General features: G+C 40.0%; 1 protein-coding gene across 3 annotated transcripts in view; it reads left to right on the top strand.

Annotated features, from left to right (window-relative positions):
• Positions 1-5,871: 5,871 nt before the first annotated feature.
• spartin overlaps positions 5,872-22,638 on the top strand; it is a 42,511-nt gene continuing 25,744 nt past the window's right edge. For 2 of the 3 annotated variants that reach the window (XR_012966736.1, XM_076190691.1), the window contains exons 1-8: positions 5,872-6,004; positions 9,178-9,333; positions 10,889-11,019; positions 14,098-14,228; positions 14,547-14,626; positions 17,947-18,127; positions 18,399-18,548; positions 19,264-19,446. Coding sequence is in view for 2 of the 3 variants with exons in the window: in XM_076190691.1 (XP_076046806.1) it covers positions 9,178-9,333; positions 10,889-11,019; positions 14,098-14,228; positions 14,547-14,626; positions 17,947-18,127; positions 18,399-18,548; positions 19,264-19,446 (1,012 nt within the window). In the remaining variant the exon portion in view is untranslated. The remainder of the gene's footprint in view (positions 6,005-9,177; positions 9,334-10,888; positions 11,020-14,097; positions 14,229-14,546; positions 14,627-17,946; positions 18,128-18,398; positions 18,549-19,263; positions 19,447-22,638) is intronic. The other variant, XM_076190692.1, reaches the window with a different exon arrangement.

Raw genomic sequence — 22,638 nt, 5'->3', positions numbered from 1 at the left:
TACGAGTATACTGCTTCGTCGTTTGTGATGTCAATCTCATGACATGTATGTTTAGTATCGTTCTGCATCCATTTGATTCTGTTTGACGTCGTTAATTCCCTCTATCAGGAGGCAAGGACGGTGTCCCTTACAGAGAACTTTGTAGAATTGAATGGAATTTAATGAACCGTGCCCTTGGTCCAACTCGTTGGCAGTAGGGTTCAAACTGCCGTTACCTCGACCTCCGCCGCAAGTAACGACGCTCTAATTCGATTGGCCAGCAAGCATCCTGAGGAGAAATAAGAAGGAGGAAATGGGATATAAAGTTTGAAAGGGAACTATATAAATAAGATGAAAGAAGGAACAAGAAAAGTAGAACAAGGAAACGAAAGTGAATTGAAAAAACAGAAGAGATGTTTGAAGGAAAGGAGAAAGGAAAAAAAATAACAGGAAAAAGAAGGTAAAAGATGGGGAAAATATAATGATAATAAGAACTCAAAGGAAAGAGTAAGGAAGGCAGGTGGGAGGTAAGAGGGAGAGAAGTCTAGAGAAAGAGAAAAGGGAGGATGGAACAACTCATAGGGAAGAGGGAGGGAAATGTAAGACAGATAGATAACTCAAAAAACAGTCAAAAATTATATTCACTTCTTGAATTCTATCTTCGACTCTTGAGTTTACTCAGGCTGTCGCTAGGTGATTTTATTCAGATGAAGGAGACTCCTCAAGAAATCTAAAGGGCCATTTACACGGTCAAACAGTTTGACAAACCCGGTTTGTCAGACAAATGTTTGAAGTGATGTTTGACCATGTGAATGGGGTATTTGGTCGTCAAACACGTTTGTCAAACGTGTTTGACAACCAAATACCCTATTCACACGGTCAAGCATCACTTCAAACACTTGTTTGACAGACCGGGTTTGTCAAACCGTTTGGCCGTCTAAATGCCCCTTAAGGCTGTTGTAGTTGTGATTGAAGTCCGGAGATTAGTCTCCTGTCCCTTTCTAATCCTTAATCAAGGCCTTTGTTGTAAAGACTTTCTTCACGTATCCTGATCAGATTAACGTTTCTTTCTTTTTTTCTGACAGGTCCCTGTGCTACGATGAATAAGTCTATCTCAACCCTTTTACTAAGATTACAAACTTTGTATATTTTGTTTTGATTATTTCATTCCGCTGAGGGATCGAATGACCGAAGCTCTACTCTACAGACGGAGCTTGCTGCCATCTCCAAGACCTTGGATTACGCCCTTGCTGCTGGGCAAGGAGCAGTCGTGACCCACACAGACTCAAGGAGTGCTATTGATGTCAGCCGGTCGGGGAAGACAACGGTTGACGTCTACTTAACGACTTCAGTCCAGCACTTGCTGAACCTCTTGCACCAGCATGAGAGATCTGCAAAGTTCCTCTGGGTCCCCAGTCATAGTGGGATTCCAGGGAACAATATTGTGGATCCTGTTGCCAAAGCAACGACGAGGTTCATCAGAATCACACTACACCTGGTATCCACTTTTACACAGATCAAGGGCGTCACGATCAAGAAGGACAAGTTGATGGCCAGGGCCGACCACAGCAGTAATCTTCATACTTCGAAATCAGCGCTGTGGTAATGCCTCGGCACTAAGTACGAGGCAGTCCACCTGGCTCCTGACAGAAGGGCAGATTCTATGTTCCACAGGATCCGCCTTGGATATCGTTGTGAATGGCAAGTGTTACATGCGGGGAGAGGCAATCACGAGCTGCATACTTTATGGGGTCGCGGTGCAACAGTCCTTCCTTCACTACCTGCTAGAGTTCAGAGTCACTGTAAAATTTCGCCCAGGTCTCATTCCATCACTCACCGCGGCAGGAATGACAAGGCACTGGACTACGCTCTCTCTGCTGGACAGGGGGCAGTCGTGATCCACACAGACTTGAGGGATGCTACTGACATCATTCTGCCCGCGAAGACAATGAATGGCATCTACTTAACGACATCAACCCAGGCCTTGCTGCACCTTTTGGACCGGCAACATTTCACTGGATCCCCAGTCACATCGGGATTCCAGGGAACAATATTGCGGATGATGCTACCAAAGCAGCGACGAGGTTCAGCAAAATTACACTGACCCTCGTATCTACAATCACACAGATCAAGGGCGTCACCATTAAGAAGGCCAGATTAATGGCCAGGGCCAGCCACAGCAGAAAATTTTATACTCCGGAATCAGCGCTGTGGTACTACCTCGTCACTAGGAACAAGACAGTCCACCTGCCTCCTGGTCGAGGGACAGAACCTACAGTTCACAGTAGAGGTGTCAAACACGGGGCCCACGGGCCACATGAGGCCCGACACACTCCTATATACGGCCCACAGCACATTTGCTGCTCCAATTTTACAGTCGGCTAGTCTTATGTTCATATGACTGATTAATCCGGCCATTCGTCTTTTAAGGTTATCAATTATAGTTATAAATCAGATGGCTCTCTGTCTTTTCACGTCAGACATATTTATCATGTTTTAAACAATGGCCATTTCGTATCGACTCCTTACTGTACGTATTAAACGTGAACGTGATGCGGCAGGCTCTTTGTTCACTCGGCCTTCGAGCACGAGCACTAGTCTTGTTTTGTACCTCGAGTCAGTTGAACTATTGGAGCGTTACGTATATCCAATATATTTTATACAAAATTACTTTGACCCTCTTTATCACATTTTCAGAGAAAAGAAGGGTTAACGAAGAACATCGTGTGGTGCAGGAAAAGTGGATTTTATTCTATTTAATTATTTATCTTTTTATGAAGTGGATGGAAAACCAACTTGTTTGATTTGTAAGCAAAGTGCAGCTGTGGCAAAAATATGTAACATTCGCAGGCATTACGCTAATACTCATCCAGATCGCTGACCGGACAGGGATGACACGGCACCTTACCGTCTCCCAGTCTGAGGCAACCTTCAGATTCTTGGGGGCAGTGGCGGACTTAGCCTACATGGCTCCCCCCTTCCACAATGCACATAAAATGCTTGCCTCTCCCCCTCCACAATGTAAATAAGAAATTTAAGACGACCAAAAATTTCACAAAACAACATTTTCCAAGGTGGGAAAATCTTTCCTGAATGGCTGACATTGCAGCATCAACGACTGCAATGCCGCCCTCTCCCAAGTGCCGCCCTGGGCGACCGCGCATACCGCCCATAGGAAGAACCGTCACTGCTTGGGGGGACACCCTCCCCTCGCCTCCCCTCGGCGTCGCATGTGGTTGAATGGTAACCCCCTCCCCTCCCCTGAGATCAGGATGCCGCTGCTAATAACAGCGGCATCGTGTGGACAGCAAACCTTGTATTTGAACTGTTACAAACCACCTGTCCGAGCGGGTTAGACCCGCAAACCAAGATAAGAAAAGAAAAGAAAAAGGTAACGCTGACGTCGATGTTATGGTTACTTTAGTCGTGGCTGAATGATCCCGTATTCTGTGTTGCCTCTCTCTGGAGATTCTATACATTGTCCTTGAAGATTCATTCCTCCACCCACCTTCCCTGTTCACACTAATCACGTAAATTAGCTAGATCATGCCCCACCCTCATGTTGGGTTGGGTTGTCGTACATCAGGCAGAGGGTGAAAACAGAATGCAGACGTGTGTCTATTTCCTCTTTTTCACATTTTTTCACGTAGAGAGAGAGAGAGGGAGAGAGAGAGAGAGAGAGAGAGGGAGAGAGAGAGAGAGAGAGAGAGAGAGAGAGAGAGAGAGAGAGAGAGAGAGAGAGAGAGAGAAAGAGAGAGAGTTGACTATATTGACAGGCTTGAGTATGCCCCAACTTCATTTTGTAAACTAATTATTTCTTTAGGTAGAAAGATTAAAAAAAAAAGAGAGAGAGAAAGAGAAAAAAATGTTGGCCATGAACAGGCTCGACCGCGTTTTCTATGGTTTGTCTACCACATCTTCAGAGTGAAAGAAAACGAGAGAATAAAAAGAAAGATATTATATATGTAGCTTTATATCTTATGTGATATGAATAATAATAGTCATTATAGCTGTGAGAAAATATGTTCCGTGAGGATACCTTGAAGCCATTATTTCTACCCACCAACCCCTCTTTCGCCAACCCGGGGTCGACTACTGTCTAACGGTTCGTCGAACGCGGTTCGACAGACACGTGTTTAAAGTGATGTGTGAACGTGTGAACGGGGTATTTGGGGTTAAACCAACGTGTTCGACAACCAAATACCCCGTTCACACGTTCACACATCACTTTAAACACCTGTTTGAAAAAATAAGGAAGGAAGGAAGGAGAAAGGAAGGAAGGAAGAAAGAAAGAAAGGAAGGAAGGAAGGAAGGAAGAAAGAAAGAAAGAAAGAAAGAAAGAAAGAAAGAAAGAAAGAAAGAAAGAAAGAAAGAAAGAAAGAAAGAAAGAAAGAAAGAAAGAAAGAAAGAAAGAAAGAAAGAAAGAAAGAAGGAAGGAAGGAAGGAAAAAATGAAGGAAAAAATGAAGGAAAAAATGAAAGAGGAAGAGATATTTTTTCTACCAAGACTAACGCAAAGATCTGTAATCGTGTGGAGTACCTTAATGTTTTTCCTATTTCTCTGAATCATTAGATATGATATCCTTATCTGGCCTATCTTTGTTTTGTTGTGTGGATTTTGTAATAATTACATATTCTTGTAAATATTATCTACTTTTCATTCCCAAGTCAAAAGTATTTTGAGCTGTACGAGCGAGTTTCACCCATTGCTGTGACCCACAGATTAACACATCCTATTTACTTCCGAGTTATGACGTAATGGCGTAGCTACTAACTAGGCCTACTAACTAGTTAATTGATCTCTTTACATCAGATTGAAAGTATATGTGTCAATGAATTTTTGTAAATAAATAGTTAAATGGATGAATAAATGTATTAATAATGAATAGACGAATCAATTAATAAATTAATAGATAAATAGATAATTAGATGAATGGGTAATTAAATATACATAAACAAATAGAAATGTTGATAATCAAATACATAATCAAATAGATAAATGGTGTACAGAAAGTCTCTAAAAAGTTGGAAATCCCTGGCAGGAAATAACAGTAACCTACAGAAGTTAAGCTAGGTAGCCTAAAGATTAACAAGTCTAACCTAGATTTGTCACTGATGATCACGCCTAGATATTTTTTCAGTGGTTTTTTCCTGACAGCTGGATAATCTTTAGCCTAGTATTTCTCAACACAGTTCCTGTTTTCATGAATCTACACTTCTGGGGGACATTTTAACTAGTTTTCTGTTCACAAATGCACATTTAAACCACTCGTAGGTGCTTTGTGTTATCTGCATGTAAATATTAATATGACGAATGTAATCTTAAAGATCATTTAATCAGCAGAGAATCAAGAACTGAGCCTTGATGAATTCCACCATTCCATTAACTATTGTTTGTTTCCAGTTAGGAACTCCTTTATCCGTCCTTGGTATTCCGTTTGTCGAATAACTTTGGCGATTCATTGAAACATCATTAGTTCCTTGACTTCTGTATGTTTTGTAGTCCTAATAGGCATTCACTCCTATTTCGAGTACCCATTTGTTTAATTTCTTACTTTCTCTTTAAACTTCTATGATATATCCCTACTTCTTTCACGAAGTGTTTTATATCATATACTCGTTTACTCATTTCCGCATTTTTTATTTCTTTCATTGCACTTCATTCATACCTTATGACGTCATTGTTGATGTACGTCATGACTAGATATAGGATGAGTAGTGAAGCGTATGTTCGCAGAATTTCAAATAAACAAATGTTTTATGATTCTCTTTACAGATCCATATGTTATAGTTATTAATAGAAATAAAAAATTTCGTAGAATATTTTTATAATGTGTAGAATATTTACATCATATGTATATTTTATGAATGCCATCGAATGACGTAAGACTCGCCTGAATATCAACAAGAAGTCAACGAGTCAGCAACTCAGGGAACGTGAGGAAGCGGAATTGTGGCTCATTCCCACGCGACAAATTGGCTTAACAGCAGTGAAAGGAGGCACTTAACTTCGTTCGTCATTTCTGGTAGGATATACCTCTCTCCAGGAAGTTATAAAAGGGGTTTTGAGTGATATTACTATTGTAGTTATTGCTAAAAGTAGAGTTATGAATGGTATTTTTCATGGTTGTCACCTGAAATTTCTTGACCAATTTTGTACCAATTTTGTGAGGCTGGCGGTTATTGTCATGTTGTTATTAAAGGCATTTTGATACATTTGTGAATATGTCTCATGGGTGTCGTGGAATATTACCAGTCACACTGATATGTCATGTATGATATGACACATAGTATACTTGTTTGAGATGTTTATCACATCATGTGATAGATGCCGACTCCATATCAAGTAACACTAGAAATCATACAGATCGTGGTAGAGCCTCAGTATTCTCACTGCATACAGTATACATTACACAAGATGCAGCAAGTACCAGTATAAATATATACTTGAGTGTGGATACTATCATACTGTTTGGGTATTGTCAGACTTGTAGATTCCCAACACATTTAGTTACATTAAAAAGAACTAGAGGTCTGAGACAGTAACAGTCACAACTTTGAGAATTTTAACCTTTACACCCTGTACTCAGTATTTATCTACTCAAAACAACAATGATAAATACTGTAGTCATTGGTGATTGAGTTGGGTGTGGTCTGATAATCATGCTTTGAGAAGGGTATGGAAAAAAATTAGGTTTAATTCCAGTATCATGCAAATGCATTTTCCACTCCATTCTTTTCGGGATTTGAAAGAAATATTTTTTTGTGAAATGGTTACATTATGTTGGATTAAATTAGGTTAGGACCTATTGGACGACGTAAGTTTGTTAGATATCCGTGTTTGCGTGATTCTGGAATTTTACCATAATTTAAGAATTTAGACTTCACCATAGTGGCATGAAGTAATTACTTATCCTGCTAAAATATGAACAAATTAGGTTAATATGCACATGTATGTGCTTTTCACCCCCTAAAGACTGTATCATCTACTTGTCTCATGAACTTTGCCTGTATATGTTGCCTCAGATTCTACTATACATTTTTTCAAGCACCTTTATATACATACATATATATATATATATATGTATATATATATATGTATATGTATATATATAAATTTTGATAGTTTCCTTTCTGTGTGTTTTTACTATTATCCACAACTAGCTAACCATTCCAAGTTCTTCCACAAAGAATATCACTGTGGCCCTTCTTGTTGAAGGATACAACAGCATTTAATGAGATCATGTTCCTCATCAAGGTAAAGGCCAGGGCCTGCATCTGTCATTAAGCAAACAGTTTGCATTTGAAAAGTAGGAACTTTTTTTGTCAGTTTCCCTGTAGCAGATTTTAAAGGGTTAGAGAAGGTATTCATTCCATAATGTAGGTCATCTAGCTTATACCCAGCCCAAACTAGTATAACCTAACCTAATCTACCTTAGCCTAACTCTTAACTCCATGAGAAATGTGACTTCCTTCTTCAGGTTACAAGCATCTTTCTCATGAATTCTTTCGTTGGGGGTGAGGATACACTTGTGGTGGCTATGGCTCTCTAGGGGGAACAGATAAATAAATGCCATGAAATAACCAATGCTTGAGATTGCACATGGTGAAAATTTATGGAAAGGGTACTGCATAACTTAAATGCTCATGGGTTACCTAAATGTAAATAAAGTTTGGCTACATGAAAAAGATTAATTGCCTCATTATAGCAGCATCCCCTCATCTGAACAAAATCATGTAGTACAAGCCAGAGTAGATCAAGAAAGGTCCTTTCTGCTGAATAAGATTGACTGGTGTCACATTAGCAAATACTAGGAAAAAGATTATTGGAGTGTTTCGTACAATTTAATACTTTTTTTTTTTTTTTTACACTAGTTCTTGACTTGGATAAATGAGGTGCATCTTCTGTATAATATTTCTATTGTAATTACATTGCAAAACAAAATATCAAAATTTATGTATTGATGGACTACTAGATTTCTTTTCTCAGTTCATTGTTTGCACCCAAGGTGCTCTCATAATCATGAAATGCATTGTGTTTGTTTGTGTATCTTCTGTGGTTAGTCAAGTGCACATGTACTGTTTGTTTGTGTTGGTGGTTAACATATGAACCTTGTTTGACTAGTGAATTTGTTCCAAATAATAACTGGCGAGTTGAATCTTGTTGGATTATGACCAATGAGTATGTGGCATTTCATTACCTAACGCAGCTCACAAGGTATATGCTCTATAGGGACGCACTTCTGAGTTGTTGTTGTTGTCGTTCCCTAGACTGTCTGTCCAAGCAGTCCCGTCTCCCCAAGGAATGCCACAGCCGAAACTGGGTTTTCCCACAAATCCTTTATAGAGTGTATGTTGTGTTGTTTGCATGCATGATTGTGTATAATCCAAAAGAGGCTGGATGACCGCATTGTGAACAGCTGCCCAGGATGTAACACTTCACCCGATACCATACAACACATAATGGAAGACTGCATTATGCACTTCTGAGTTAAAGTACCTGGGTAGCTGCTCCACTCAATTTTCATCCAGACAACAAAACAATATCCATTTTAGTGATTTATGGGCCAGTCTGGTAGCTGTTGCAAGTTACTTGGGAATTGTATATATCCTGCATAGACCTGGGTCAACAGATTGTTTGGTTTAAGTCTTCCAGATCCCACATACATCTAGGTGAGGAGTTAAGTATGTAGCTCAAGTAGAATCTTCAGTCAGTGATGACATTTTCCATCTGTGTTGTGATGGGCTCAGAGTGCACATAGTGTTTTGCATACTTCAGCAGGATGTGTTCATGGAAAAGACTCGTTATTGAGAAAATGGAAAGAAGTGACCATGTACTGGTTGAATTCTTATATACTTGTTATGCTGTTGTTTTAGTAAAATTTACCAATATATATATATATATATATATTTTTTCTATCACAGATAAGTTCTTCCTCTTACCAATATTCCAATGAAATGTTTGCAAAATTTGGGTTTTTAATAGCAAGTGAAAAGGAAGTAGATGTGTCAGGCTGTCGACTAAGGTTAGGTGAAGTGTTTACCTCAGAAAGATTAAGAAATCTGAGCCAACTTCATAGTTGGTAGTCCTGTAGTGCTCTTCGATATTATTTCAGCATTTAGATCGAGTCACTAGCCTGAAAGCTGGTGAAAATGAGGAGAGAGGTGTGCATTACATTTTTATTGTGATATTTTGCAGATGGCTTCCATACCCCCTAAAGGAGCTCCTTCGCGGCCCCCTCCTCCAACCAACCTAACAGCGAGCCCAGAGGAGGAATTTCAGAAGGCCTATCGTGAAGCATACAAGTACATCGATAATGCCATCATCCTGGTCACCCAGGGCCAGCATGGACAGGTAAAGAACCTACTCTGTGACCACTTGAAGACAGCAGGGACAGATAGGTTATTGTTGTTTAAATCCTCCGGCATATCTTTAAGTCTTGCAACCCAGTGATACTCTTTGTATATTCATGTTGTATGTGGCAGTAGATGATTTCATTTAACTATGCAGTAAATTTCTTCCTAAAATATAACCAGGTAAATAGATGAAAATGTGAAGTGAGATCCCCACTCACGAGAGAAATAATTGTAACAAGGAAAGAAATAATGGACCAAATGATAAAACTTGATGTCAGGAAATCGCACAGCCTGAATGGAATTGCAAACTTGATACTAAAAGAATGTATAGATGAACAAATAGACAAAGAATATAAAGTAATAAGCTGCTCACTCAAAGAAGGAAAAATACCAGAAGATTAGAAAAATGCCAGTATTGTATCAATAAATAAAAGGGGAAACAAGGAAGACTGGGTTTGAATCCCACCCAGGGCTGCAATAATTTCGGTATCGCTGCGCTGCAAGTCGTTACTCCAACTCTCATGGGCGGGGAGTTGGGTGTGAGTGTGCGTGTAAGGTCACAGCATTACCTATAGACCAGTCATATATGAGCTCTGAGCTCTCTTCCGGGAGGGAAATAGCTGTTGATCAAGAGTCCAACACGTGATCTAAGACCATGGTGAATCACACACCTTACATGAATTTGAGGCTAGGAATTTGGGTTCCATCTCTTATTCTCCATTTATCCTAAAATGGAGAATAAGAGATGGAACCCACAGAGCCCTGCATTGTTCTTTTTCCTGTATGCTACAATTAGGTAAACACACACACACACACAACAGCACAGTGGTAGCATTTGTGGCCACCACTATGGTGATCCGAGTTCAAATCCCGCACAGGGCTGAAATAATTTCAGTATCACTGCACAGCAAGTTGTTACTCCAACTTTTGTGGGCAGGGAGTTGGGGCTGTGTGTGCATGTAAGGTCACAGTATTTCCCATAGATCAGTCATATATGAGCTCTGAGCTCTCTTCTGGGAAGGTAATAGCTGTTGATTACAAATCCACTACATGATCCAAGACCATGGTGAATCACATGCACACACATTGATAGAGATCTCCTAATTAAAGACGGGAGGGGTTTAACTAAGAGTTCATGGAAGTAAGTTAAGAAGAACCATATGTCTAAAGGATGTGTAGAAATACAATTTTCCATATAGATGCATAGATATGTGGAATAGCTTAGAAGGTGATATAGCCCAAGTTCAAACAATACATAAGTTCGAATCTGAATATGATAATTGGAAGTCAAAGATATAGATTAAGCTGGAACTGTACATGAATTTGAGTCTAGGTATGTTAGAAAATTAGAGACTAGGAAATGACCCAACGAGCATTGCTCCTTTCTTGTATACTACAATTAGGTAAATACACACTAGACAAAAAGTAAATGCATCATAGTAATAGATTGGAAATAAGCCCACATTTCAATGCACTGATTTAATTCTGTCACAGCTATAGAATTAAATTTAATGTACATGAAAATAATATATTTTCTTTCTCACTCATTTCAGGCTGAGACCCTGTTCCAGAAGGGGTTGACTCTGATTGACAAAGCTGTAAACGTAAAAGTGGAAACATTTGGTTGTTCCCAAGATAAGGTGCAGCAATACCTTGAGATGCAAAACAAGATGAGGTGCACAAGGTGAGGTGTTTAGGGACCATTGTTATTAATGATGTTGTAGAGTTGTGCCTCATTGCACTGTTTTGACTCGAGGAGTGTGGGAGGAGACAGGGCCACCATTTATCTCTGAGGTGCTGAGTTGGGAAGGATATATGTGTGTGTGTGTGTGTGTATAGATATACAGTATATATTGTGTATGTATACAGTAAGTCCTCGTTATATGGTACATGTGCGTTCCTGAAAACCTTACCACAAATTTAAATTACCGTATACCTAACCCATTATAATATGTAATATTAGGATATAGTAGACGTACCTTCTCCCTGCTCTTTCCTCTTCAAAATATGTAGCAGATACCATATCTGTGAATTTTTCTTACCATGAATAGAATCAAGGGTAGTAATTACCGAATACCATAACTGAATTTACCAGATAATTACTGTATAAGGAGGACTCACTGTATATATATATATTTTTTTCTTTCTTTCTTTTTCCTTTCTTTCCTTGATGAATACATTTTGATTCATCCACACCCCTCATCTTGATAAGAGGGAAAGGGCTTCTAGTGTAGTTAGTATTTAGAGGAGAGCATAATATTTGCTCTTGTGGAAAACGGTCTTATGGGAAGATTTAATTAAACATCCGTTAGATGTAGTTTGTTCTCTCTCTCTCTCTCATGTGTGTGTGTGTATAATATGTATGTGTGTATATATGTTTATATATACAGGTACTCCTCGTTTAACGACCTACTCGGTTAACGACAACTCGGAGTAACGACGGGCTTTATGACGTCGTTTAACGTAAATCTCCCGAAGTTACAACGTCGTGTACGATAATTAAGTTGGCTGAGGCAAATTTGTATGATGTTATAAATGAACTTGTACGGTGGATATTAGCTGTGAGGTAAAGTGTTCTGAAGCTTAGGTCTACATTACCATCCTGCAAGCTGCAAAAACTACCTGGGGTACAGTGTATACTGGTAGTGGTAAATTTTTAGTTTCGACCATGGGCGCAATATAACAATAGAAAATTAATTATTAATTTTGTAAATTATAATGTATCAACGTAATATGCAATTTTGTGAGCGGAAAAAAAAATGCTAAAACAGATTTCGTAAGAAACGAAGTCGCGTCGGACGAATGGTACACCATGTTTGTTATGATAGATGCCGACGTCGAAGAAATGAAAGGATGATAAATTAATTCGTCTAACCTAAACTAAACTAACCTAACCTGTGTTTAATAAATCATTACCTGCAAATTAAATGTCATCCGGCTCGTCCTCGTCGTCGTCGTGAGAGACGTTGGCAGACAACAAGATGGCGTCCCGATCCTACGCTACCGACTTCGTTCATTAGCATATTTGCTTGTAACAAGGTATTTTTCATTTTCTTTTCCGCCCACAAAATCGCATATTATGTTGATACTTTATAATATATAAAATTAATAATTAATTTTCTATTGCTATATTGCGCCCATGGTTGAAACTAAAAAAATACCCTGGTATTCAATATGGAATGTCAGCATACGCGGATTTGGTCATATACGGTAATTTCAGGAACCTAACCACCGTAAATAAACAGTAAATAAAGCTTTAATGTACTGTATAAAAGAGGGAAAATACACGAAAATAAAGATACATGTATTGCTGGACATTGTATATACAGTACATGTACGTATATGTATACACTTTCGCTTAACGACCAATTCGGTTAACGACGGCGCGCTGGTCCCAATTGTCATCATTAAACGAGGAGTACCTGTATATATATATATATAAATATGATGATGATGATATGGTTTAACGTCACAAACTCCCCCCTATCGGAAGGCTATGACGGTACCCCTCATGAGGGCTTTGTGGTATGGAATTTAATGAACCATGCCCTTGGTTCATCTTCGCAGTTGGCAGGGTTCGAACTGCCATCCCCTCGACCTTCGCTGCAAGTAACAATGTCCTAACCCGCTCAGCCAGCGAGCTTCCTATATATATATATATATATATATATATATATATATATATATATATATATATATATATAATATATATATATATATATATATATATATATATATTAGAAAATAATGGAGCAGATTCTTTTATATGCAACTAGAGTTAAAGGCAACATCATTCTGACAGTTAATAATCATCCTCCGTTTATTCTTCAATTTTCTGATGAGGAACTGCCCAATTGGGGAGGTGAGCAAAGATGGTTTCACCCAAATCACCCATATGTTATTCACTGTTTTGTCTGTAGCAATGAGACATCATCAGGATTGACAAAGTCTGGAATATACAGGAAGCACAAAAATGAACATAAAAACTGAACAGTTACAAGGACATGACATGACAGGAGAACAATACTTACATGTCCCCTGCCATGTTATATGATTGTAACTGCTTAAGTTATAACACAAATCATAGAAATGATAACCAGGATGCACCATAACCACTCTAGTAGAACATGTGCACTCAGCCCAGAATCTTCCCCATAGAACAGAACATGAAAACGATAGGCACACAGCTGTTTACTAGTCTCCATCCTGATACATCCATCCCATTACATAAAACAAACTCCACATACTACTCAAACATCAACAACCTACCACCACCACCATGCAACACATCTATAGAAAAACACATCATAATCATATCACAAAATAGTTATTCCAAGATCCCACTCTCATGACATGCAAGAACCACATCTGTATGTCTCTCACCAGTCCACTATCCATCTGTAAAACAATATCACAATAGGCTTAGCCAGAGATGCAATTTGTCTCAAATGTAATCACCACACAGAGGACACTAAATACCTTGTTTTATATTACCCTCCTAGCCTCCTATTAAGGGGAGTTCATGATATAAAACCAGATTAATCAATCACGTTACCCTTCCAGCATTACCTGGAAAATAACACATCATTTCTTCCAAGAGAAACTTGCCAATCCTGTGGCTGATACCAGTACGTGGGAGCTGTGGGTCTTCTGCAAAAGACCTGGGGAAACAAATTGGATTTATGACCACCCAAAACCAGAAGGATGTGTAGTCTGTAGGATGCTTACTCCTTTGTTAATCCTTGGAAATTTATTTCAACAGGAAAGAAGTCTTGATGCACTTCAGCGATTCCCAGAGGAATTCCCCACTTGCTGCATACCCAGCTGCCACACAGGCTCAGGATGCTCCACCCTCATATGATGATTATCTTCGTTCTATAGAACCAGTTCCAGGTTTGTCATTAGTTTATGATTCATTTGTTCCTTAGATTAATGTGAAGGTCTTCAGTCAGATCTCAAATGAGCTTGTTTGCTGTTGCCATAAAGACTGTCAATCACTTGATTTCTACTATCCCTGCAAGAGTAAATTAATTAACCTCATTCCTATGAAATGAGTGGGAGTGATTTCTATGCCTTTTTATTTTTGGCTACCCCCCGTGTAAGGGGGGAAAAAGCCTTTGGTATATGTATGTATACCTATGATAATGCTCTTTACATATACAGTATATACATATATATATATGTATACAGTAATGGTACCTCTTTCTTCAGGACCATCAGAAAATGCTGATGCTACAGCTCCACCTTCTGGACCAATTGAGTACCCTCGTTTAAATCCACATGATCCCCAGGTATGTGCCTCCCTCTTCTCAGATATTGAGATTATTTATTATATTTGTATTAGCCAGTCAATATGTTGCAGTAGGTCTCTTTCAGGAGATCCATAGCTCCCAGGTACCTGTCATCAGCCACTGAATCCTGCCCATGGGTCACTCGGGGAAGAAATATTTTGTTGTTGTCTAAAGATAGTGTAGGATAGTATAGTATTTTCCTGTGTCTGAATGTTATGGCAGATTGATTCTATAGCCAGGTCTCTTCTGTGGTGGTGGTGTTGTCATTGTCGTTGTCATCATTCCTTAGACCAGAGGTTCTCAAAGTGGGGGTCCTGTCCCCCAGAGGGTTCATGAAATAATTTTGAGGGGTCGCGATAGAGATCGAGATCCATACAAGCTTACATACTTACATGCATATATATATACATACGTGCGCACGTACATAGGCTACATGCATACATATATACATCATACATGCATACATAGACATGCAAGCAGATACACGGAGACAAGGAAATGCGTTATAGTGATTGTCAGAAATTAGTTGTTGTTGGGGAAGTGTATCGCGAATCTATCAAAGTAATTTGTAGGGGTTACAGCCAAAGAAGTTTGAGAACCCCTGCCTTAGACCATCTGGCTGAACAGTCCTGTCTCCCTGAGGAATGCCACAGCAGGAATGAGGTTTTCCAATGAATCCTTTATAGAGTGTATATTGTGATGTTGGCACATGTGATTATGTACAATGCTATCTATCTGTATAGCAAGAGCTTTTTACCCTTTATAAGGGAAGTAGCTAAATCAAAGACACATATATACTCCCACCCATTCCACTCCCCTCCACCACCATTTCCTCCCTCTCATCTTGGCTCCTCATAGATGACGGGTCATCCCTGTATCCCACCCACTACCCTGGGTCAGAAGCAATGTAGCAAGACACAGTACATCCACAGCAAAGCTGTTTCACTTAATCAGCAACCCCCCTCACTATCCCCTCCTGCAGAAAAAGAGAAGACAGGGAGAAATCCCTTCAGGCTGCATCAAAATATCATTCACACATAAGCGCCCCCTAACCCCCATCCCTCGCCCCTCCTTTCCTTGCATAACAGTATCATCTATACACAGTCACTCTCCACTCATCCCTATCTCCTGCCTTCTCCCTTCTTTGCTCAACAGACATTCCCTCTTGCTCAATGCCCCCTTCTCCCTATACTTTGTCATCTCCTCAAATTCACTCCTCCACCTCTGCCTTCCACACCTCTTTTACTAATCTCTTTTCACTCATTCTTTCCATGTGTCCAAATCATTTCCTTTTCCACTTCCACTCTCCTCCTCACTTCATTTCTCACTCTATCCAACCTAGTAACCCCTACCATACTTCTCAGACATTTCCACTCAAACACATTCAAATTTTTCCTCTCTGCCTCTCTTGAATTCCAAGTCTCTGCCCAATACAAACACATCGGCACAATCACCCCTTCATACAATTTCCACTTTGCATCCATTCCCAGATGCCTATTTCCTTAATTTTTTTAACCCTTCAAGGTATTTACTTGCTTCTCATAATCTACAGTTTACCTCTACATCCACTCCTCCCTTTCCTGCTACATGTGACCCCAAATACCTAAAGCTATCCACTTTCTCCACATTCTTCCATAATGTGTTGTATAGTATAGAATGAAGTGTTGCATTCTGTGATGTGGTCATCGAGCCACTTTTGGTAGCTTAGAAGGGCTAGATGGTGACCAGGTGAACTCAGTCCTTTCAGGGAGAGAGGATTTAGAAGGATGGATATGAGGGGGTCTGGCATGCAGTAGTCTTTCTATTTGTTGATGGAGCAGTGAGTGATATGATTATGGATATGCTCTTGGAGGCTGATGTCTAGTGATTGTGCACTGTTGGATAGTGTAATACTGTTGAGTGTCTGTATAGTTTTTTGGTATTTGTATGGTGATTGTGTTAACAAATTTTTACCAATTTCGTGTTTTTTGTTTTTGTATTTTGTGGTTTATCTCTGTTTATAGCTTGTATTTGGTCTGTTATGTTTTGAGAGATAGGTGTGGGGGTATTGTGTTTAAGTGTGTTGCATTGTCTGATGAGGCCTTGGATTTTTGGTGTGAAGTTTGGGTTGTGTGATTTTCTATTGCCTCAGGGGATGTATATCTTGTCTATATTTTGTATGATTGTATAGAAGGTGTGTACAACATCATCTGTGTCTGTAATTGGTGCACTGTTTTGTGTCTCAAATGTTGCTCAGTCTTTTCAGTGAAAGCTTACCAGTTTGCTCTCTTGTGATTGGTGTATGTGTGTGTGGCCAACTGGGGTGTGTCGTGTTTTGGTCGTGGTGATGATTGGAAGGTGGTTGGATCTGAGGGGTCTGACCACTTTCTGTGAAGTTGTTGGGGTTAGATCGGCGGTACAGAAGGTGATTTCAGGAGAGGAGGGGGTGTGGAGGGCTTGATGTGTGATTATGGGTGTTGTTCATGATGGTCAGTGAGTCAAGTTGTGTCTGCAGATCATGTGTTGTTCCCTTGTTTACATGGGGCAAATTGAGAGGTAAATCAAGTGCGCAAGTTACTTTTAACTAGAGTGACATGTTCACAGAGGTCACTTGTCTCTTACTGACCTGTGTGAATATGTACTTACTTGCTTTTCTCTACAGTTCAAGTAACTTGCACATTTGACTTGCCTTTCACACAAATGGTGCTTTAAGGATGGATATCCTAAACACAAGCATGCTGGTGTGGTTCTTGATTTTCTTGAGTAGGATTTGTATTTGGGGTTTGGTGTAGTAAGGGAGTTTAGTGGTCTGTTTTAAAAGGCTTTTTTTAAGGAATCTGGGTGTGAATGTGTTTTTGGATGGTACAGGTGGTAGGTTGTATAGGTTTGAGTAGTAAGGTACAGTTTTTTTCTGTTACATTCAGGTGGTTGTGGTAGTGTGATGTAATGAGATGGTGAGTGGGGCTGAGGGCCCTAACATGGACATATGTGGACCTATTATTTGATGTCATTTGGGAAGAATTTTGGGTTTCTGAATGCAGGTGGTTTGAGGGTGGTTTTGAAGCTTCCTGTTATTATCAATGCTTTATTTTGTATAGTTGGTAAAGTCTCATGTTTTATTGATTGTTAGGAACCAAGTGTGGAAGCATAGTGGAGTGTGGCTCTTGTGAATTTTTGTAGACAGTAATTAGAGTATAATGTATGGTATATATGGTATTAAAGGTCCTTTCCAGTTAAGGGGCTAGATAAGTCAAAGCATACACCCATATATACAGTTAAAACCCACTCAACTATCCCTCTTCTGTCTGCACCTCAAGTTTTTCTATTCTTATACTAAACAGGTCCAGGAAGCTGCCTTTGAGGAGATATCCGAAAGTCCCCAAGTCACACCTCTTATGTCTCCCCAACATGGCGAGTTGGTTTTCAAAATTGATGATGGTGTCCAGATCTTCTTCATCTACCCAGAAGGCCGTGTGACTAGCCCTTCATATCCATCATACCTTGGAGTATTCATGTTGAATGGTGAGGTCATGTGGTTATCACAAGTCTTAAATGGTGTTTCCAGTGAAAATGTGTGTGCAGCATGTACAGCTTAATTATTTTTCCCTCTTCATTTGTTGATTTATTTTTTACTGAGTTATTTCAAACCATGATCTAAAAGTGTTAAAGCTAATTGGTTAGGCTTTTTTTTTTTTTTTTTTTATTTTTTTTTTTTAATAGAATTGAAATATATGTTTATCATCTCTGTGATATATTTGTTTGTTTTTCAATACTGGTCTGATTCCCCTAACAGAACCCATTGGTGGGACAACACCTGCTGGCAGTGCTCGAGGCTTCCTGCAGGTTGGAGAATGGAGTTATCCTTTGATTCCTGCACAGAGTCCTGTTCTACATTCCTTTTATGGGGCCTACATGTTTCCAGACATCACAAACTCAATTCCAGGTGAGATTTATGAACTTCTCACTGAACTATACAAAACTTGTTCCATTGTGTCTGAAGCCTGCAGGTCTTCCTGTAAGAAAGATCATTGGCAACGGATTGTTCTGTTATCTCATTCATGGAAAGGCCAGGGATTTTCCAGTTGTTGTTATGTTATGTTTGTTTAGCAAAATTGAGGAGGTTAGACAGTCCTTTTGGTAGTGACTCTACCATGTTTTATGTTATGGGTCATTGTGGATGGAGTGAACTTGAGGGGATAACCAAAGATGAGATGGATGAATGGGGTGGAAGGGGCTTTGAGGAAGAGAGGAATGACTGTTGAACAAGGAAGAGAGAAGGCAGGGGATAGGAGCGAGTGGAGAGTAGCTATGTGTGTATGATACTGTGATACAACCTGAGGGGATTTCTCCACATCTTCTCTATTTTCTGCATGAGGGGATGGAGATGGAGGGAGGGGGTGCCAATTAAGTGAAGTGGACTTGTTGTGGATGTACTGTGGTTTGCTCCGTTGCTTCTGACCCAGGCAGTGGGTAGGAGATAGAGATGACCCTTCATCCACAAGGAGCTAAGATGAGAGGGAGGAAAGGGTGGTGGATGGGAGTGGATTAGGTGGAAGTGGGTGTGTGCCTTTGACGTGGCTCTCTTCCATATAAGGAAGAAGCCCTTGATATGTAAATATATAGGGTCATTGCTGAAATATTAATTCATTATTTTACAGGAACAAGTGTTGGTCTGATCATTCCTGACACTGTTGACAAAGAAATGGTGGCCTTGTTTGAACAAATCTTGATACAGATGACATCTTATCAAGAGCAGAAAGTTCCAGAGGGCATGGATGCAACCATAGAGCGGGAACGAATAATGTCGACTTCCGAAAAAATCGCCACAGGTTTGGTAGCAGGTATCTGAAATGCAGCAAAATCACAAACATTTAGTTTTATTTGGTTTAGCATTCAGTGTTATTTTACTGTTTTTTTATGATTTTTAATTGGTTTCCAACATATGAGTTGCTTAGCAAACCTTTGCTTTCTAGGATAGTGATAACCTAACATATCAAATTTGAGGACGGGTACTTTGATGTTAATTGCTTTGCAGTTCCTCGCCGTTAACTCTTTATTTTTAGGCATGTGGGAATGGCCTCGGCAGCTTTCATAGTCAATTTTAAGGGGGTATTCACATCCACTGAACAGCATGCTAATAAAGAATACAATTCTCACCTATTTATTAACCAATCTTCACAATGGAAAGCTCATTTTACTTAATTTTTTTAACCCTGATATATTATGTTAGATAATTTTTGTTTTATGTCCTTTTTTTATATATATATATATTTATTCATTTTATTTTATTTATTTTTTTCTATTAGTCTATAAAAAAGATTAAAAAAAAATTGATTCTGACCTAGGGTGTTGGGCGAGGTACAGGGGTGACCTGTCATCCAGGAGGAGCCAAGATGAGAGGGAGATAGGGAAGGTGGATGGAATGAGTGAAAGTGGAATTATGCCTTTTGACTTTAGCTACTTCCTTGTTAAAGGGGAGAGAACCATTGGTAAATGTATGTATGTAAGAATTTTTTCAATATAGACATTTCTTTCAATATAATTTCCTTTGTATAAAGATCTTTTCCCACCCCAATCAAAAAGATTTTAAGTTTTATTTGAAACAAAATGTGTTTGAGATGAGGTGTCTGAGAAGTATGATGGGGGTTACTAGACTAGATAGAGTGAGAAATGAGGAGGTGAGGAGGAGAACGGGGGTGGAAAGGGAGTTGGGAGATAGGGTTGATGAAAGAGTATTAGGATGGTTTGGACACATGGAAAGAATGAGTGAAGAAAGACAAGTAAAAGAGGTTTGGAAGGCAGATGTGGAGGGAGTGAACATGAGGGGACGTCCTAGGATGAAGTGGATGGATGGGGTGAAGGGGGCTTTGGGGAAGAGGGGAATGCCTGTTGAGGAAGGATGGGAGAGGACAGAAGACAGGGGTGAATGGAGAATGGTTGTATATGGATGATGTTGTGATGCATGAGGTGGAATGGGCGGGGGGATGGGGGTGAGGTAGTATGTGTGAGCAAAATTTGATGCAGCCCGAAGGGATTTCTCCCAGTCTTCTCCTTTTATGCATGGGGGGACAGAGAGGGTGGGTCGCTTTTTCCCCCTTACAAGGGAGGTAGCCAAAAAGGAAAATGCATAAAATCATTCCCACCCATTCCATCTCTAAATAAACTGCACACCCCTCCACCCTCCCTCTTATCTTAGCACCTCCTGGATGATGGGACATCCCTGCACCTTGTCCACTGCCCTGGGTCAGAAGCAGTGTCGCAAGACACTGCACATCCACAGTAAGGCCGCTTCATTAAATCGGAGACCCCCCCCCCTCTCCGTCCCCCCATGCATATAAGGAGAAGACGGGGAGAAATCCCTTCGGGCTGCATCAAATTTTGCTCGCACATACTACCTCACCCCCCATCCCCCCGCCCATTCCACCTCATGCATCACAACATCATCCATATACAACCACTCCCCATTCACCTGTCTTCTGTCCTCTCCCGTCCTTCCTCAACAGACATTCTCTTCTACCCCAAAACACCCTTCACCCCATCCATCCATCTCATCCTGGGACGTCCCCTCATGTTCACTCCCTCCACATCTGCCTTCCATACCTCTTTTACTAGTCTTTCTTCACTCATTCTTTCCATGTGTCCAAACCATCCTAATACTCTTTCATCAACCCTGTCTCCCTACTCCCTTTCCACCCTGTTCTCCTCCTCACCTACTCATTTCTCACTCTATCTAGCTCAATCTAGCTATATCTAGCTATATCTACATCTAATGATAATCACAATAATGATAGTAATGACAATGCTACATACATATACCAAGGCTTTTTCCCCCTTATAAGGGAGGTAGCCAAAAAAACAAAGGCATAAAAACCACTCCCACCCATTCCATCCCTATCATACTCCATTCTCCTCCACCCTCTTCCCTCCCTCTCATCTTGGCTCCTCCTGGATGATGGGTCATCCCTGCATCTCACCCACTATCCTGGGTCAGAAGCAGTGTTGCAAGACACAGCACATCCACAGCAAGGCCACTTCATTAAATTGGTGACCCCTGACTTACTGGGAAACTGCAGGTCATAACAACAACCACAATGGGTCAGAGTGACACAGCACTCTCTTGAGATTGGAGAATAATCTCATCTCACTGAAGAATGCTGATCACTTTAAATATCTCTACACCCTCCCACACACTCTCTCTGTCTGTCTTCTCAGTCTCTCTCTCTTTTCTCTATTGTCTCTGTCTCTCTTTCTCTCTTTTCTTTATCTTTTTTCTTTTCCTCTCTTTCTCTTTCTTTTTCTCTTTCACTTTCTTTCTCCCAGCCCCTCCCCCTCCCACTTCACATTCTCCTCCCTCTCTCATGGCAAAGTACAAGTTCGGGTGGACAACATAAAGGAGGAACAGCAGTAATACAAAAATATCATTCATTTATGAACATATTTCAAAACTGCCCCAAAAATATTGACCATGTTACCATGCTATCAGTACCCAAGTATTCTTTTTTCTCCACGCATGTGTGTATGTGTATGTGTGTTTATGTGTGTACTTTTGTACACATGCATGTGTGTGGAAACACCACACGAGAATTTAAGAATGAACTAGACATTGCGAGATACAAAGACGGGTCACTACAAGCACCTCCCCTTCCCATGTAATACAACTAGGTACAACAAGGTAAATACATATATATGCATGTGTGTTAACTTGATAATTTGAGATAAGGAAAAATATTCATGAGGTATACATGTCGTGATAATTGTGGAATGTTTGTGAGCATATATACATTAAAGACGGGACCCAATGAGTATAGTTTCCATCCTTTACACAACAATTAAGTAAATAGATACTTACCAAAGGGCCCTCTTTCTCTTGCAAAAGCATAGCCAATTCAAAGTACCCTTAGCCTACATTTATCTCAAACACAAGAAAATCAGTTGCATCACCCCTCCCATCTCAACACTTAAAGGACTTGCATATGTGTAAATATAAATCAGGTATATTTGTTGTGGGATGCTTGCTGGCTCAGCTGGTTAGG

This window comes from Oratosquilla oratoria, chromosome 9 (genome assembly GCF_046742065.1).
Source record: "Oratosquilla oratoria isolate Oo_2021 chromosome 9, ASM4674206v1, whole genome shotgun sequence".
NCBI classification, from domain to species: domain Eukaryota; kingdom Metazoa; phylum Arthropoda; class Malacostraca; order Stomatopoda; family Squillidae; genus Oratosquilla; species Oratosquilla oratoria.
This window is presented reverse-complemented; position numbering and strand designations above follow the sequence as displayed.